General features: G+C 33.8%; 1 protein-coding gene across 7 annotated transcripts in view; it reads right to left on the bottom strand.

Moving 5' to 3' along the window:
- The window catches only part of METTL25 (methyltransferase like 25), a 154857-nt gene that overhangs the window by 21285 nt on the left and 112880 nt on the right, over window positions 1-20692 (bottom strand). For 3 of the 7 annotated variants that reach the window (XR_006220085.1, XR_006220083.1, XR_006220086.1), the window contains exons 10-13: window positions 12858-12932; window positions 12227-12298; window positions 10288-10396; window positions 5741-5834 (exon numbers count right to left, since the gene is read on the bottom strand). Coding sequence is in view for 1 of the 7 variants with exons in the window: in XM_007085589.3 (XP_007085651.1) it covers window positions 10304-10396; window positions 12227-12298; window positions 12858-12932 (240 nt within the window). In the remaining 6 variants the exon portion in view is untranslated. Of the gene's footprint in view, window positions 1-5740; window positions 5884-10287; window positions 10397-12226; window positions 12299-12857; window positions 12933-20692 lie in introns of those variants that run through there. The other 4 variants (XR_006220084.1, XR_006220087.1, XM_007085589.3 and 1 more) reach the window with 3 other exon arrangements.

Raw genomic sequence — 20692 nt, 5'->3', positions numbered from 1 at the left:
AAAAAAGTCCTCAACAAATGTAAAAGGAATGAGATCATACCATGCATATTTTCAGATCACAACTCTATGAAACTTGAAATCAATCAGAAGAAAAAAACTGGAAAGCCCACAAATGCATGGAGGTTAAAGAACATCCTACTAAAGAATGAATGGGTCAACTAGGAAATATAAGAAGAAATTAAAAAAATTTATGGAAGCAAATGAAAATTAAAACATGACAGTCCAAACCCTATGGGATGCAGCAGGGGTAGTCCTAAGAGGAAAATACATTGTAATTCAGGCCTATCTCAAGAAGCAAGAAAGGTCCCAGAACATAACCTCATATCTAAAGGAAGAAGAAAGGCAGCAGCAAAGAAAGCCCAAAGTCAGCAGAAGAGAAAAAAATAAAGATTAGAGCAGAAATAAACAATATAGAATCCAAACAAACAAAACAAACAGCATAACAGATCAATGAATCTAAGAGCTGTTTTTTTGAAAGAATAAACAAAATTAACAACCCCCTACCCAGACTTCTCAAAATAGAAACAGAAGGAAAGCTTACAGACTCATTCTATGAAGCCAGCATTACCTTGATTCCCAAACCAGACAAAGACCCCACTAAAATGGAGAATTACAGGCCAATATCCCTGATGAACACAGATGCAAAAATTCTCAACAAGATACTAGCAAATCGAATTTAACAGTATGTTAAAAGAATTATTCACCATGTCAAGTGGGATTCATTCCTGGGCTGTAGGGCTGGTTCAATGTTTGCAAATCAATCAACATGATACATCACATTAAGGGAAGAAAGGATAAGAAGCATATGATCCTGTCAATAGATGCATAAAAAGCACTTGACAAAATACAGCACCCTTTCTTAATAAAAACTCTCAAGAAAGTTGGGATAGAAGGAACATACCTTAACATCATAAAAGCCATACATGAAAGGCCCACAGCTAATATCATACTCAATGGGGAAAAACTGAGAGCTTTCCCTCTGAGATCAGGAACATGACAGGAATGTTCACTCTCACCACTGTTGTTTAACATAGTATTGGAAGTCCTAGCCTCAGCAATCAGACAACAAAACAAAATGAAAGACATCCAAATTGGCAAAGAGGTCAAACTTTCACTCTTTGCAGATGACATGATATTCTACATGGAAAAACCCAAAAGATTCCACCAAAAAACTGCTAGAACTGATCCATGAATTCAGCAAAGTTGCAAGATACAAAATCAATGTACAGAAATTGGTTGCATTTCTATACACCACTAATGAAGCAACAGAAAGACATATCAAGGAATCTATCCCATTAACAATTGCACCAAGAACCATAAAATACCTAGGAATAAACCCAACCAAAGAGGTAAGAGATCTGTATGCTGAAAACTAGAGAATCTTATGAAAGAAATTGAAGACACAAAAAAATGGAAAAACACTCCATGCTCTTAGGTTGGAAAAACAAATACTATTAAAATGTTGATAGCATTTTACAAGCATTCTACACATTTAATGCAATCCCAATCAAAATAGCACCAGCACTCTTCACAGAGCTAGAACAAACAATCCTAAAAATTTGTATGGAACCAGAAAAGACCCCGAATAGCCAAAGTAATGTTGAAAAAGAAAACCAAAGCTGGAGGCATCACAATCCTGGACTGTAGCCTGTATCACAAAGCTGTGATCATCAAGACAGTATTGTATTGGCACAAAAACAGACACAAAGACCAATGGAATAGAATAGAGAAGCCATAAATGGACCCACAAATGTATGGCCAATTAATCTTCAACAAAGCAGGAAAGAGTATCCAATGGAAAAAAGACAGTCTGTAGCAAATGGTGCTGAGAGAACTGGACAGCAACATGCAGAAGAATGAAAAGAGACAACTTTCTTACGCTATACACAAAAATAAATTCAAAATGAATGAAAGACTGAAATGTGAGACAGGAAATGATCAAAATCCCACAGGAGAAAACAGGCAGCAACCTCTCTGACCTTGGCCTCAGAAACTTCTTACTTGACATGTCTCCAAAGGCAAGGGAAACAAAAGCAAAAATGAACTATTGGGACCTCATCAAGATAAAAATCTTCTGCACAGCAAAGGAAACAATCAACAAAACTAAAAGATGGAATGGGAGAAGATATTGGCAAATGACATATTGGATAAAGGGTTCGTATCAAAAACCTACAGAGAAGTTACCAAACTCAACACCCCAAAAACAAATGATACAGTGAAGAAATGGACAGAAGACATGAATAGATACTTTTCCAAAGAAGACATCCAGATAGCCAACAGAAACATGAAAAGATGCTCAACATCACTCATCATCAGGGAAATACATATCAAAACTACATTGAGATACCCCCTCATATCAGTCAGAGTGGCAAAAATGAACAACTCAGGCAACAACAGATGTTGGTGAGGATTTGGAGAAAGGGAATCCCTGTTGCAATGCAAACTGGTGCAGCCACTCTGGAAAACAGTGTAGAGGTTCCTCAGAAAATTAAAAATAGAATTACCCTACAACCCAGCAATAGCACTGCTAGGAATTTACCCAAGGATACAGCAGTGCTAATTCGAAGGGGCACAGGCACCCCAATATTAATGGCAGCACTATCAATTATAGCCAAATTATGGAAAGAGCCCAAATGTCCATTGACTGATGAACAGATAAAGAAGATGTCGTATATATACACAATGGAATACTACTCAGTGATGAAAATGAATGAAATCTTGCCATTTGCAAAAATGTGGATGGACTGGAGGGTATTATACTAAGTGAAATAAGTCAGTCAGATAAAGACATATATCATATATATATGATCATATATCATATGATTCACTCATATGTGGAATTTGAGAAACTTAACAGAAGATCATAGGGGAAGGGAAGGAAAAATAACATACAAACAGGGAGGCAAACTGTAAGAGACTCTTAAATACAGAGAACAAACTGAGGGTTGATGGGGGTGGGAAAATGGGTGATGGGCATTGAGGAGGGCACTTGTTGGGAGGAGCACTGGGTGTTGTATGTAGTGATGAATCATAGAAATCTACTCCTGAAGGCAAGACTACACTGTATGTTAACTAACTTGACAAAAAAAAAAAAAAAAGACATATTAAAACAAACAAAAAACAACCAAACAAAAACCCCTTCTCTGATTCTCTTTGTGACCCTTTTATATATGATATGTAAAATGCCAAACTATTTGGTATTTAGTAATCAGCAACTGTCTTTAGGTTTTAGTAATTAAGATTTATTTTAAAATTAAACTTAAAGTTAATGTCTTGGTCAAGAAGCTTCTTGGTTTTCATTGATCTTCCTAATTTATAGTCAACCACTATTATTAGTGTTCAATTCTTTCAAAAGTGTCCTCAGGACACAACTTCTAACACAAAGTTCTGATTATACTTATGAGACAGTAAAAACTAAGTAGGACATACAGTACCCAAAGTAGTAAAAATGAATACATTATTTAGAATGTCAATGGGATTCTTATTATTGAATTTTTTTTTAAACCTGTGAACAGTGAGCTGAAAGATCTCTTTAATGTGTTTCCTATGAGAACACATTTCTATGGAAAACACACCAACATGTTTTTTTTTTCTTTCTTTTTTCTTTTTCTTTTTTGCTTTATTTGTGTAGTTTTGAATATAGTACTATACCTTAATTACTTGGCCCACTAAAATTTGGAGACCACAGAGGTAGATGAAAGAAAAGAACAAAAGGGTAGTCTTTAAGCAGATATTGAGCATTCAAACCATTATGCTTTTAGGATAATATTAAATTCCTACAGTGAATGAGGAATGGGTGAATTATTAAGGATTACTGCTTGCTCCTTGGGTATATACTACTGTCACTATTACTAAGGATCTATATCCCTAATGCATGCTATTTTTTTTGTTGTTTGTTGTTTTGAAGATTGAAGTAAGTGTGAAAGCACCCAACAGTTAGTTCACAGATGTTCAATAAAGTTCAGTTGGATTTTCTAAGTCTTACTTGATGAGAAACACATATCCTCTGCTCTTTGAAAAGTTATAGATATTTGTTTGGTCTTCTATTTCCTGTCTTTCAAAGATGGCGCTTCTGATTTGGCCAACAAAGAGATATACTATCCTTCTTATGCATTTGCATCTTGGGGAGAGGTTAGAATCTAAAAATCAGTACATAAATGTGTATATGATGTAACTCCACTGGGCTACTATGACCTATGACCCTCAGAGGCTCTGTAACATTTTTATTTACCTAACTAAACACAACTCTGAGACTTAGTTTTACTTTTCATAATAAAAGAATGGTAAGAAGATCTAGGTTGAATTTACTATGGTTTCATTAATCTTAAAGGTAGGAACTATGCTATTTATGGCAGCAATTTTAATGAAATCCTTTCTTCTCTAAACATCTGCAACCAATTTATTAGAATGAAAACACATTACCAATAATCTCATTAACAAACATTGATACTACAACTGTACTAAAGATCTAAAATGTGAAGCATATTTCAAAGAATTTCAAATCTATTTATTTTAAAGATAAACAACAGTATTTTCTATTAATGAGAGAAAAGTTAACCAAAAATAATTTACCTTTCAATAGCTTTCAGTTTTATCCTCTAGATGTTGACCCTCAAAACTTTTAAATATTATTCTTCAGTACAGTACAACCTGTGCTTTAGGGATGGTTTCTGGAACCTAGCATAAGCAGGTAATGTGAATGCAATTTTGGACCCTTTAAAGGTACTGTTTGTACATACATAGAAAGATATTCATTATTCTATACATTAAAAGTAAACACTTCTTTGCCTTCATTTTTATTCTTAGTTCTGTCCTTTTGAGTTAGCTTAAGTAGAAATAGAGTATTTAATTTTTTCTTTGTGATTTGAAGTCTGTTCCTCCTGTCTTTATTCGCAGAGGTTTACCTGCAGCTATACTGTCTACTAAGATCAGAAATATTCTGGGGGCGCCTGGGTGGCTCAGTTGGTTAAGCGGCCGACTTCGGCTCAGGTCATGATCTCACGGTCCGTGGGTTCGAGCCCCGCGTCGGGCTCTGTGCTGACAGCTCAGAGCCTGGAGCCTGTTTCAGATTCTGTGTCTCCCTCTCTCTGACCCTCCCCCGTTCATGCTCTGTCTCTCTCTGTCTCAAAAATAAATAAATGTTAAAAAAAAAAATTAAAAAAAAAAAAAAAAAGAAATATTCTGAAGTCACCAGAACACCAGAGATGTCTGTTGTTATAATCAAATGGTATCTGGAATTGTTTTATCTTTCCCTTGAAACACATTATTTGAGTGTGCTTTGCTTGTTGGAAAACCATCCTTGAGACTTTTTCTTAAAGGAGTTGTAGCAGTTATTAGAAGACTGGATTCTTTCCTGAGAGTTGAGCTAAGTGGAGCATTAGTTCAACATGATTAGCTGATGCACATCAAATCCCATGCTGACCAAATGGTGAATTTGGTGCATACTTTCTCCATTTTTCTCAAATTCAACGTGTTCAATCATAACTGTCTGAGAACAAGTTAAAGGCTTTTCCTCCCCTGAGATTTAAATACATGCTACTTTGTTCTGTGCTGAAATGTGTTAACTCTCTTATTCTGGATTGTGCATTGGAAAACTCTAATAAAAACAGTATAATTTTTTTTTAAAGGACTTCCATTGACAGAACATCTGCAAACTTAATGAGGCGATCCATTGAGATAAATACATCAACTAATAAATCCCCATACATGCAGCCAGTAGCATCCCTGGCCAAGTACAAACCTGGGGAGGTTTGGAGACTTCCAGTTCCTTCTGGTCACAGGTTACCAGAGCACATCTTTCACATGGCAGATTATTTCTTAAACAGTTCTCTTTCCTGAAAATAAGCCATTCTACTGACCATACTTAAAACAAACTAAAGGAACCTATAATTAAAGAGAGTGGAACAGAAGTAAACAGACTAAGACAAAGTTAGTTCATAGTAAAGGATTGTGTGCTTCTGTAGATACTTTCTTTTCTTTCTTCCCCAAAGTCATTATCTAAATCTTAACTCTTCCATATGCCTCTCATATGTGTTTCAATGCATAGATTATAAACTCCTAAAAATTAGGAACTGCCATAGTCTAGTTCTACAAATCTTCTTGCCCAACGTATAGTTTCTATGATAGTCTTAGTCACACTGTTGCAAACTAACAGTGGTTGACTAAATTCTATGCCACATCCAAAAAATACTTTTATCGATATGTAGGAAATTTATAAAAGATTAATTGCAGATTCAATTTAATAGTTGTATGATTATTAATATTTTATTTTCCTTCTTGAGGCTGTTTTGGCATATTGTGTTTCTTTGAGAAATTTTTCCATTTCATACAAATGTTCAATTTTGTTGTCAGGAATTTATTGGCAAATTTACAGGCATGTTCCCTTTTATATACCTGATATTGATTATTTGAACGTTTTATTTTTTAAATGATTAGACTTACCAGAGATGTGTAAATTTTATTAATTATTGAAGAACCAACTTTTGGAGGTGTTAATCATCTCTCCGTGTTTTTCTTCCAGAAACTACTAATCTTTTGATTTTTAGTCTCTTCCTTTTCTAATATGTGTTGAAAGCTAATGTTTTCTTATATCATGGTTTAGCTCATCCCGTAAGTTTTGATGCAAAGTGTTATCATTATAGTTCAATTATTTTCATTATTACTCAAATACTCTCTAATTTCCATTGTGAGTTCTTCTTTGACTCAGAAGTTATTTAGAGGTATAATTCTTAGTTTAAAGAATATGGGGATTTTCTACTTATATTTAAAACAATTTTTAAATTTTTACTTACATATATATATTTAAGTATACAATAAATTTTATAAGTATATAATAAAATTATATAATACATATATAATACATAATGAATATATATATATATATATATATATATATATATATATATATGCCCCATGCCCAGCGTGGAGCCCAACATGGGGCTTAAACTCACAACCCTGAGATCAAGACCTAAGCTGCGATCAAGAGTCAGATGCTGAACTGAGCCACCCAGGCACCCCTAAAACAATTTTTTTAAGCTTAAATGCATTGTGGTCAGAAACTACATATAATATAGTTTCAATTTTTTTGAAATTTATTAAAATTTACCTCAAAGCCCAGCATATGGTCAGCTTTTGTAAAATTTTCATATGTACTTGAAAAATTATATAGTAGTTAGGAACAGTTTATAATAAACTGTTTATCCATTAGCTCAATTTTACTTCTTTCATTGTTCAAATCTTGTATCTTTTTGGTTTTGTTTGCTTTTTCCATAAGATAGAGGGAAACATGAAAATATTCCCAGCATGATTGTAGACTTGTTTCTCCCTGTAGTTAATTTTTGCCTTATATATTTTGTAATTATGGTATTAACTAAATACAAACTTACATTTTCCTGGCAAATTGAAATTCTTTTCATTATAAAGGTTACCCTTTATCTTCCAGAATATTTTTGCCTGAGATTAACTAAAAATCTACTTTGATATTGATAAATATCCTTCCTTTTGATGAGTAATTGCAAATATGCCTTTTCCTTCCTATTACTTTTGAATTTTTTATACCCCTGTTTTAGATGTTTTTTCTAACCAGCAACTTATTGGGCTCTATTTTTTCAATTAGTCATCTTTGTTTTACAATTGAAGCATTTAATGTACATTTAATGGAAGTACTGACATATCTAGGTTTGAGTCTACTATCCTATACTATTTGCTTTACATATGTTTATGTACCAGGAATTAATTGCTTTACGTTGAGAACTACAACCATGTGCATTAATATGACAGAGCTATGGGGTCTAAGAACTGAGACCACCTGTGTCAACATGATTTATTTGTTTGGTAAAGGAAATCTTTGCCCAGGAAAGATAAGGCTGTAAACCAATAAATAACTTCATTGTTTCAGGAAATTCTCATATATTAATTTATCTCAGACAATCTGCTCACCTTGGCAAAGAGCTCACTTATCAAGCAACAGTTTACTTATCAGAACTTGCTTCAAGACCCTTGCCTTGCTATTAGATACCAATCATAAAACTTGTCATGAACTTTTCCAAATTGCAGTCTGGTCTCCACCTGAAAAGAGCCACCTTCAAAATGCTGTAAATATCCTCTCCTGACTTTACCTTCAGAGACCCTCAAGGCAGAATGCCCTATTACTACAGTTTTAATAAATTCAGTTTTGCTTTATTAACAGAGTGCCTGGAGACATTTTGTGGGAGTTCAATAACATATTTAATCTTTTAATGCTCATAACAACCTTAGAAGTAAATTTTATTCTTATATTCTTTTTACAGATGAGAAACCTGAGGCATACTGAATACTAAAGTGACCTACACAAGGACAGACAATAATTTAACTCATATGAATCTAAACTATGGTACTAATATTACTGAGCCTATCTTCCCTTGAAGTCTTATCAATCTGAAGGTACCATAAAGGATCTCATGTCCTGACCCTCTCAGCCCTATACAATAATTACAGTACTAATTATGGTAATTAGTAATTTCGTTGTCTTTCTTACTAGACTGTGAGCTCTTTGAGAAAAGGGACATATCTTGTTTGTCTCCATGCTGCCAGTGCCTAGCCTAACGTCTGACACATGACAAGCATTCAATAAATGTTTCTAAAATGAAAATTAAATGAAACCCACTTTACAAATGAGGCTCTGAGATATTAAGAGTCTTGCTTTAGCTCACTCAGAATGTAACTGTCAGGATTGATGCTCCTGCCAATACATCACCTTCTTTAGCTCAACTGTAAATGAGTTCTCAAAGAGCAGTTTTTATGAGAGGAGAGTCTACAAACATTGCAATGGGGATTCATGTGTATAAAGCTGTAGTCCTGCCAAAATATTATATTTCTTTGTTCTCTTGCTGAAATATTATCATCTCAGTGGGTCATACAAGTTATCTCATGTTGATTAGCTTGAATCACACAAATGTCTCTATTAAAAATGGAAAGCATTAACTGATAAATATAATTTCTGACAATATTTTAAGGCATAGGGAAGTTACTACAAAGTTTCCTTGGTATTGAAACAGTTGGAGTTCACTTTACTAAACAGAGCTTTACACACATGAAGTTTTTTTTTCTTTATTATAATGAGAAAATAATGTTATATAAATATTTAGGCATCAGGGCAAAAGTTCAAAATCTTACATATCTGGGAATGGTGGGTGGGGTGGCAAATGTGAACGTGTGCATGCTCATAAGTGTACAGATGAAACAAGACTGGTAAAATGTTGATAATTATTGAAGTTTGTGATGAGTACATGCGATTCGTTAGACTCTACTCTTCATTTCTGAACATATTTGAAATGTTCCATAATAAAAAGCTTAAAAAGTGGCTATTTTCCCCAGTATTGTACTAGCTATACAAAGTACCTGATCATCCACATATATAATGGCTGCAAACTTCCTATCACAAAACAGAGCAAAAACTTATTCTTTCCATCTGCGGATAGACTCTAAAGTTTAAGAGAGTAGTTACTTCTTCTGATGGGAGAATTTTATAGTCTTTTGCTGAGCATCAAGGAAGCTTTTTGCCAACTGTCGTATCTTCTGTGTATATTAGAAATCTCAAGATTTCTGCAAATGAAAAGAACCTGTACCACACTGGGCATAGCGCTGGCCTTCTTTCATTCGCTCTTGCTTTTCTCAGACTGGCTTTCTACAGAGCACAAGGTAATTATCCATTTTAGTAAGATAAGTAGCTTCAAGATGCCTTAAAGTGAATCTCACAAGATGCATATTTCTTTAAGGACACAGAATATCTTCTCATGTAACTTAGATGAAAACACATATTAAGCACTTTTTGTATCTGCCTGGTTCCTGGGTGTTTCTTTCCTTTTTGGATTTTTCCCTCCAGATGACATGGAAAACCCTTCCAAAATCTGGAGGAAAATGAAAGTGATCTTCTGTGCTAATTTTATTATATATACACCTATAACTTTCCTCTGTCCAAAAAGTTTTTAAATCAATAAAAGTCAAAATGTGGTATGTAGCAAGTATTAAGGGTCTCAAACAATAGGGAACAAGGGTCAGATTACAATGTCCTATTGATATAGTAACTCAGGAATGTAGGTCAATACTTTTTAAATATTTTCATGAGTTCTTATTTTATTAATGTATGCTTTGACAATGGAAAAATAGATTATGGTGCTCTGTTGTTAGCTATTATTTTATTGTTTATTTAAAATAGAGCAATGTTTTTTCAAATATTTACATAACACAACATAAATGTTTAGAAGAGCAAAATTAGTGATAGTTTCCACAAACAGATACATCTAATACCTTGCTTCAACTGAAATCATTGCTGCTTCTTCAGAGCAATAATAGCATAACATCTGGGAGATTTCACAGGATCAAACAACTTCACAAGTGCAGACCATGCAATATTTTCCTGCAAATTGATAAGTGATTTAAATACATAGCAATTTGTTGAAGATAAGAATGAAAGATGAGTCAGACTATATATTGTAATATAAAAACAACATAAAAGACAAACTATATAAAAGAAAATTATTCTTTGCTGAATGAAATTAACGTTTACAATTTCACCTACAGGAATTTATGTTGAGGAAGTAAAAGATTTACATAAGATAGTGAACTACATGGTTATTCTTTGCTGAAATTGTGAAAGAGTGGAAGTGATAAAAAACAATTGGGCATTACTTAAAGAAATTATTATATGATGAAACATTATTCACCTTCTGTAGTATATTCAATAAGTTGAGAAAATTCTGAATAAAATAAATGAAACAGATTAAATTCAAAACTGCACTTGTAATTTGATTCCTTTATCTTATCTTATCATCATCTTATCTTATCTTATGTTAGAGAGCAGGGAGGGGTAAAAGGAGAGGGAGAGAGAATCTTGAGGGCTCTGTCTCTGGACTGTGAGACCATGACCTGAGCCAAGATCATGACCTGAGCTGAAATCAAGAGTCAGACAGCTTAACTGACTGAGTCACCCAGGTGCCCCAGATTCCAATTTTAATTAAAGTAGAAATAATGCGCTCATATATATGTGTGCAACATATACATATTAGAAAGAGGCACTAGAATACAAAACAAAAATTAAGTTAATGCTGAAAGATGGGACTGTTATTTTTAATTTTCTTGTTTAATATTCTTCATTTAAAACTTTCTAACATATAAGTGTTATTTTAGAATAAAATATTATTTAATATTATTTAACATTGCTATTTAAAAATATTTTATTAACAATTTAATATTTTATGCTTTATATCATTTCATTGCCAATCTATTAATCTTTGTGCATATTACTTATTTTATTTAATTTATTTTTTTACCATTTACTTATTTTATTTAGGTCACTGGAAATTGCTTTGAAAAGGGAAATAATGAGTACCTAGTAAAACAGGCCCAATTCTGTCACCAGTGAAATTGGAAACCAAAGATTTCCAGTGATTTTGAGTTACTTGGTAGCTTAAGAAAGTACACAATTATCCAAATATTTAAAAATTGTCTTTTTTCCATAAAAATATAAATTAGAACAAAAGCAAGCATTTATTAAAATCCATTTGTTCCAAATAGCCTGTTGAAAAGAAGAAAGTAAAATTACCCACTATGATAGAACAAAATTGTTAAAATAAAGGGCTTATGGTGGAAACATGAGGCTGAATCCATGTATGGGTTTAATTTAAATAGTTCACATAACTATTTTGATCATAGCTCAGTGTAAAATCTGCAAAAAAAATTTTCCTTAAAGACAAGCAAAAAACTAGTTGTTTTGGTGCATTCAACATAGATTAAAAAAAACCAAGACTGTGAAGAAGCAAAAGCAATTTTCACTGATCAGAAAGAAATTTTTATACTGCAGATTACATATGTCCAAAATCCAAAAGTGATTTAAAAGGTAAATTTTCATTAAATGAAATATATATATATATAATATCTTTTATGTCTGGCCTTTATTAAATTTAGCTACACAATACGTCATATATGATAGTTGTGTTCACTGCCTACCATACAGTAATTACCATACAATTAAAATAACATAAACTTTATTATAATAGGTTTGCTGAAAACATCTGTTGTACATATGTTTATGTTTAAAAAGAGATGGAATGAATATTTAAACTTGGAAAATATAATAAGAAAAATTATCTGACTAGCTGTATGCAAAAGAAACTTATCCTAGGTAATAGTGGATCTGTTTACTATATTAAATAAAGATATTAGTTATATATTTTAAAATATAATTTACCTGCTCTTTCAGATAGCAAAGTCGATCCAGAAGAATCAGTGTCTCTATACAAGGAGCCAGAACAACTTTCAACTAAAAGAAAGGATAAGATAGGATGGTAGAACCTTAAAAAACAAAACAAAACAAACAAACAAACAAACAAACACAAACTAGCTTAACACTTATGTTCAAGAAAATGCATCTACAGAAATTTATATAGGGCCAAATAAATCTCCAATACCAATTGTATATATTCAGAAAACGAATACTGCAGAGATCAAAAGTTTTTCTTTAATAATAACAGGAATCCAAAGGCAGTGGTACATATGATAGAGAGTTTTCAGAGGTACTAAGAATGAAATTCATTAAAAGGCATGCTGGGGAAATAACTGCATTGAGACAAGTATGTGTTCAAAGAACTCTGAAATTTCTTCTGTGCATTTATGATACATTTTAAGAGAAATCTACCATGTGTTCTCTTTATTACATTACTGACACCTAATATAGTTCTGAAATAGGAAATGGTCCAAAACGGTTTTTCTACAGTAAGAGAAAAACAACATAGATTGGTTGGTCCCACAATAAAATTTAATTGAACCCCATTCAAGTCTGGCAACATATCCAATTTAATATGTTCATTTCTGAGATTTACCATATTAAAAGCTTCCAGCTCATTCATTCTAGGCTTGTACTTCTCGTAGTAGTCCATTATAACTTTTTCTGGCAGCTTCAAGATAAAACAACAAGAAATGTAACAACAGTTTAAAAAAAGTTTTTCCTTATCAAACATTAAAGTAAAACCAACATTAACAATTTAAAACAAATTTGGGTGTGTGAAGAACTCTGATATGAATGAAGCAAGTCAATAAACTAAGTTCTTTCATTAAAATCTTCTACACCTATTCAGCATACTGTAAATAAAAACAGCAGTAACATCCTATTAATATTGTTTAATTTCAACAAGTTGATGAAATATTTACTTTGTTTCTATGTTTAGGGTACATAGTAGGAGCTCAATAAACATTTTTTTTGAGTAAAATTAAAAATTTCAAATGATATATCTAAAACTATATATCCTAGAGAATAATTCAAAGGCCACAAAAACCCAGTAAGGACATATGTTCATATTTAGGGTAATTTCCTCTAACATGCACATAACAAATCCATCAACAAGCATTACTTTCTGGTTTTCCTCAAAAAATAGGATACCTATAATACAATGAACCCTTGTGGTTAGCAGGCCACTTTTTATAACATATATGCTTCTGTTCACACCAGTTGAACTTTGTTTACTGAGTCAATTGTATTTGTTTCTAAACTTGTTATGCCAGTTATAGTATTGTAATGATATAAGTAAATATTACATAACTAATGAAATATTAATGCAAAAGGAAAAGTTGTTTCTATAAATTGGATGCCTTTGTGAAAGGATTGATGAAGGAAAGTCACTAGAAGAAATTGCTGTCAAATTACATGTGGTCAAAACAAACGTAAGTCTGGATAAAAAGAGTAAAATATCTGAAAGGATTTGTATTTAGATTTTCTCTGAAAATGTCTCCCTGAATTTATTATTTTTTCAAAGTCCCTATTCTTTTTCTTACTGAACTAAATTTCTTTTGAATTTAAAAAGTATAAAAAGGTTAATGGTGAAAAGCAAGGTTTTGTTTCAGTTTCTAGTGCAGCTTTCCAGAAAAGATTTTCCCCTTGGTACAAAACCCAAGCAGATTATACCTCCTTCCCCAACCCTTTTATTTTCAAAAAAATTTTTGTTATTTTTTATTTTTTCATTCTCAGGTTAGTTAACATACAGTGTAGTCTTGGCTTTCAGGAGTAGAACAGTGATTCATCTCTTTCATATGGCACCCAGGGCTCATCCCAAAAAGGGCCCTCCTTAATGCCTGTCACCCATTTAACTTACCCCCTCACTGCAACTCTCAGTTTATTCTCTGTATTCAAGAGCCTCTTATGGTTTGTCTCCTTCTCTGTTTTTATCTTATTTTTACTTCCCCACCACTTTTAAAAATCTTGCCCATCTTTGAATCAAATGAGTACTCCTAAACCAAACTTCTGCAGTAGTGTATATTGGACTGGATCCAGGCCTGCGATTCAAGCCAGGAAAACTCATCTCACAAAATTGTGTGTGTGTTTGAATTACAGCCTTTAGTTAGTCTTCTCTCCAGCCATCTGAGATCAGCAGTTACGGGACAAGTCAGAACTCATCATCTTTTTCTGATCCTGCCTCACCAGCATACTGCTTCCTATAAATATAGTTTTTCAGTGTGATTCCTTGGGTTCTCCAGTATTCTCTGTTTCTCTCTTATGCCAAATTGGGAAGCACAACCCTGGTCATCAATTGCATTTGTCCCAAACTAGGAACTGTTGATTTTGCTCCTCAGAATATTCCAGTCTAGAGAACTGTGTTGTTGGTTTTGTCAGTGATCTGTAACCCTGGGAATTTTCTTTGGTATCTTTCTCCATCCCTCTTTACCTTCATTGTGCTTCATAAAACACATGATTTGAGATTTAGCATGCTTTCTGATTTTGTCAAAGAAGTTGTGTTTTGGTTTTTATTTGTTGCTTTTGTGTGATTCTGAAGAGAAAAGGTGAGAACATCATCTTAACTCTCCTATTTTTTAAAAATGGAAATTGGTTGTTTAAGGGAAACAAAGCTGGACACTGTAGACTGCCTTAGAGGTATGCTTGATGTAAAAAAATTAAGACAGAACTCCAAAGAGTGACCCTATACAAAGCTGTGTGCAAAGACCAAAACAACAAATGGCCTTGTGCTTACACCAAAAGTCTGGTAAGTAAAAGTATATTAATATGTTTTTAAGTGAAAAATTCATTGTTTTAAGTTTTCATCAGTTTTTTCAGTGATACACTCAACTGCCAGTTTCATTACATTAGATCGCAGAGATTATTTGGAAAATTTAAAAAGATATTATCTCATTAATCCTAACATCAATCTGTAACATACATATTTTCATATCTTTTTTTTTTTTTTTTGGTGTAAAAAGGTGATTTTATTAAAGCACAGGGCAGGACCTGTGGGCAGAAAGAGCTGCCTTCATGATCTCATTTTGTAGATGACATTATTGAGTGTTAAAGTCAGGGAGAGCCTATGTAGGGCCAACGTCCTAGAGATGGAGGAAGGCATCAGAATTGAGTCACTGCCGGGTGCAGATCATACTTCGGCAAGGACATACATAAAAACTTACAAGTTGAAGTGCACATTGAATGGCAGTTGAGAGTACTGATCATGAATTTTATTGCTCCCTGTTGCCCATTCCCTAGACTCCAGAAAAGGAGATTAATATGAGTTAAGCTGTGCAAGAGGGCCCTAGCTCAGAGAGCTAAGTTTTGAGTTTAGGGAGATACCCAGTCTGAAAGAGAAACTGGAGTGAGAGGCTGTAAACAAGCGGTTATGTTCATGTTCAGGTGCTTTAGATTATTTTCCCCACTTTTTAAATAATTTTTGACAGTAATTTTAACTCCAGGATAGCCTTTGTGTTGGACAATACCTGCAAAGGTTTCAAGAGTCAAAGTTGTGGATACAAGTATCTCTTCTTTAATGCTTCAGTAAGATTCATAAGTCCTTGAATTTCTTCTGTCTTTATTTCAAACCTCAATTCTTCAGTCTCCTTTAGAAGTACATTTATTTTGTCTCTTGGCAGGCATGAATTTTCTCTTTATTCTTCCTTACTTGTCTGATTTGGAAAAATGCTAAATGAACATTTTTCTTGTGCTCAATGTCTGCTAATAAGTTATATAAATAGGACCAAAAGAAGTACACAGTCTAGAGTTAGACAGTCTGGATTGGAGTTCTTTCTCCTCAGTTATGTAGATTTGGCCTTAAGAAATGTACTTATCCACTTAACCTGTGTCTCAATTTCCTTATCTATAAAATGAGTATAACAGTATTCATTTCACAAGGTCATTCTTAGTATTCAGTAAGGTGATATAAACAATGCTTTTGGCAGTGTCCGGCACAAAGCAATGGTTCAATAAACATTATCTTTTCTCATATTGTTTTTTTAAATAAACTTATATTTTAAAAGTTTTAGATTTACAGAAAATTTGAAGATAGTATAGAGAGTTCCCATATACCCTATACCAAATTTCCTCTATTATTGACACCTTACAATGGGGTTATTTGTTAATGAACCCAATACTGATAGACTGTTGTTAGCTGAAGTCCATTATTTTATTGAGAATTCCTTAGTTTTTGCGGCATCTGCCTGACTCAGTCAGAAGAACATGTGACTCTTGATCTCAGGGTCATGAGCTTGAGGACCACATTGGGTGCAGAGATTACTTAAATAAATAAAAACTTAAAAAAAAATAATTTCTTAGTTTTCACCTAATGTCTTTTCAGTTCCACCATCCTATCCAGGATATCACATTGGATTTAGTCCTATTGGTTGTGATAGTTTCTCAGACTTGTCTTGTTTTTGATGACCTTGAGAGTTTTGAGGAGTAATGGCTAGACATTTTGTATAATGTTCTTTCACTTGGATTTGCAGATGTTCTTCCTCATAATTAGACTAAGGCTATGGGTTTTTGAGAGGAAGACCACAGAAATAGAGTACCATGTTCCTGACATGTCAAGGATACCGATCAACATAATTTAACATCATTGATATAGAACTTGATTACCCAGATAAGACAGTGTTTGTCAGGTTTTTCCACTCTAAAGTTCCTCTTTTTTCCACTTTTCATACTGCACACTTTGGAAGAAAGTCACTATGTACAGCCTACATTTAAGGAGTGGGGACTTATATTTCATCTCCTTGATGGTGGAGTATCTAAATAGATTACTTGGAATTCCCTTCCATGGGACATTTGTCTCTTCTCTTTATTTATTAAAGGTTTTTTTTTGTTTGTTTTTTAATATAAAGGGGCCCAGGTAAGCAAACATGGACTATACCGCAATTTCATAGAAAGTGGGCTGGATGACTGGATGAGAGATACATGGTTGTTTAGAGATCCTCCCACATTGTACATGATCAAACCTGGGTTAGCAATTAACTTAGTTCTCACCAGGAGATGGTGAGACTGAGGCTGCTGACATATCCATGGCTAGGCCATAACTGGTTCAAGAACTAAGGTAGGTGGATGTGAAGGTGAAGCCCATTAGGCGATCTGCTCAGGGAGCTGGGAAGACAAAGCCAGTGGCAATGAGACTGAATTGGTTCTAACAGTCTTAGATTAACAAAGAAAGTTATTCATGCTATTATTCAAAGGATTAGTGTCACTATGAATCTTTTGTAGTATAATGCAAAGATGACTCAGTATGATTCTTACTTTTAGAAATGATGTGATTATGTACATAACATATTCATAAGCCCTGAAATTTATGGACAATAAGATAGAAGTTTTCTTTTCTTTTTTTTTTAACGTTTATTTATTTTTGAGACAGAAAGAGACAGAGCATGAACAGGGGAGGGGCAGAGAGAGAGGGAGACACAGAATCCAAAACAGGCTCCAGGCTCTGAGCTGTCAGCACAGAGCCCGACGCGGGGCTCGAACTCACGGACTATGAGATCATGACCTGAGCCGAAGTCGGACGATTAACCGACCAAGCCACCCAGGACCCCCAAGATAGAAGTTTTCTTAAAAATAAAGCAAAATGTAATGTATAAAGTTATTTCCATATTCTCTAATGTATACCTGTCCAATAACTAGTTAACGGAAATAAAATTTGAACTTTCTACTATATGAAAGCAGAATCTACATACAAAATATTAACTTCAGCTCATAGTTATTCTAAAAATGATCACTGATACATCATATAATTATTACATATTCTTTCATTTGAATTAAATACGTCATTTACAGATTTTGTACACATCAATAATTCTAATAATTTAAAATAATGTAACATTAAAGCATGTTTTCTCCTATATTAAAAGCATATTAGGGGCGCCTGGATGTCTCGGTCAGTTAAGTGTCCAACTTTTGATATTGGCTCAGGTCATGATCTTGCAGTTTGTGAATTCGAGCTTTGCGTCGGGCTCTGGTCTTACAGGATGGAGCCTGCTTGGAATTCTCTCTCCCTCTCTCTACCCCTACCCCACTCATGCTTTCTCTCTCTCTCAAGATAAATACACTTTAAACTTTCTTTTTAAAAAAGCAGTATTAAAAACTAAGATAATTATCTCTTTTTCTTAAATAAATAAATAAATAAAGTAATATATTTTCCTGTCCTTTAAATGATCATATCCTGTCTTCTACTACTTCCTAGAGCTCTTTGTTGTCTGGGAGACATTTCTGTACCTAAAGCTTCTCTGTGGTTAGCTGGGAGAATAAAGATAGTTTTTATAGGCAATGTGACTGTTCTCATGTAGAATTAGACTTACATTATGTAAGAATGTTCTATTGCATAATGGAAATATCCCTTTATTTTCTGCACATTTGGCTTGGTCTTTGCATATAATATTGACATATTGTTTTTGATCTTAATTTAAAGGAAGTATAACTGTTAAATCTTGTTTTTTATCTACCCCCAAGTGTAATTGCTACAAATAAGTACAATCATTAGTTGTAGGGAACTTTATTATTAATAAGAGTATCCTCATTTTCAAGGATAATTTGAGGTGGTTTACACTATGAAGCATAAAAACATATCAATAGTAGGGCCATTAAAGAAAGGATAAACTCTTAAGGGTATACAATTCAAAGGAGAAAAACATGATACCAAATAACCTAATTAAGGACAGTTGCTGGAATCAAGCATAAATGTAAACTGGAGCCTCCTGATAGCTAAAGCAAAAAATAAGTTGAGTGTTCTTTGGAGGAGACTGTCATATCATGAAAACCTATAAAAATTATTATATAGATTGTTTTATAACAAGACCTACATAAATGAAAAGGCTTCTAAATACTGTCTTTATTGAATGTTCAAAAATATCCTCATTGAATCAAATATATTAAGACTGAATGCCCCTAAAACCTAAGCCCCATGGGTTTCTGCCCAATCACTGCTTGGGGAAAGAGTCACGGGCTGCAACTTATGTATAAATCTTCCTGCAAGTACAGTTTCCCCTCTTCTACCTCAATCACCTTATTGGATTTAGGGTGTTTGTTTATAAAAATTCTTTTTTTAAAATTTAATGTTTATTTATTTTTGAGAGAGAGAGAGAGAGGAGACCGTGAGCAGGAGAAGGGCAGAGAGAGAGGGAGACCCAGAATCTGAAGCAGGCTCCAGGCTCTGAGCTGTCAGCACTGAGCCCAACATGGGGCTCAAACTCACAAACTATGAGATCATGACCTGAGCTGAAGTCGGATGCTTAACTGACTGAGCCACCCAGGCACCCCTGTTCATAAAAATTCTATCCAAACAGCTATGAAAGAGATCAAATGAGTCAACTAGATCTTCTTTATCTTGGTCACGGGGAGGGTAATGCAGAGAGGGGAAGTAATGAAAGCTAAGTCATGAATAAACTTATCAATAAGCAAAAATCTCAGAGGAAAAATTATCTAGAACAAAGAGTGAAATTGTTGTTAGTTCAGGAGCTCATCATAATCGTAAAGGATTAAAAAATATATTGCTCAGAAAATAACAGTAACTCAGTCACTACGGCAGTTTTGAATCTTGCTCTCATTAACAAATACATTCTGATGAGACTAGGCTGTACTTCTGGTTTTGGTTTTTGTCAAGCCAAGAGATCCCAATCTTTCTTTTAAGTATATGTATTTCTGGAATAGAGTCCCACAAATTGAGAAAACCTGAGTACATCTTTACTTCTTGCAATCAAATGACCACTTATGTTCCTTCTTAAAACTATAATAAAAGCAAACTACTTAATCATAATTCTGATAATGCATCCCTATAGAGATGAACTACTGTAGGCATAGGGATGTAAACAGGGGAATATAGTTCTTTAATGATTTATGACAACATGTATGGATCTAGAGTGTATTACACTAAGTGAAATAAGTCAGACTGAAAAAGAAAAATACCATGTGATTTTACCCATATGTGGAATCTAAAAAAACAATTGGATAAACACACAAAACACAGAATCAGACCTATAAAATATAGAGAACTGATGGTTGCCAGAGGGGATGGGGGGATGGGCAAAACAGGTAAAGAGAAGTGGGAGATACAGGCTTCCAGTTACGGCATGAAGTCCCTGGAATAGGGGCGCCTGGGTAGCTCAGTTGGTTAAGTGTCCAACTCTTGATCTTGGCTCAGGTCATGGTCTCATGGTTTGTGAGTCTGAGTTCCACATCAGGCTCTGCACTAATAGTGCTGAGCCTGCTTGGATTCTCTCCCTCTCTCTCTGCCCTCCCCTGCTCGTGAGCTCTCTCTCTCTCTCAAAAAAAAAAAAAATAATAATAATGATAAACTTAAAACAATAGAAATAAATTAAAAAAAGAAGTCACTGGAATAAAAGGCACAGTATAAGGAACGTAGTCAATGATGACAAGTGGCAGCTACACCTGTAGTGAACATAGCACAATGTATAAAGAAGTTGAATCACT

Source organism: Panthera tigris, chromosome B4, assembly GCF_018350195.1.
Source record: "Panthera tigris isolate Pti1 chromosome B4, P.tigris_Pti1_mat1.1, whole genome shotgun sequence".
NCBI lineage: Eukaryota > Metazoa > Chordata > Mammalia > Carnivora > Felidae > Panthera > Panthera tigris.
The sequence above is the reverse complement of the archived record's forward strand: the minus strand, read 5'-3'. Positions and strand labels throughout refer to the sequence as shown.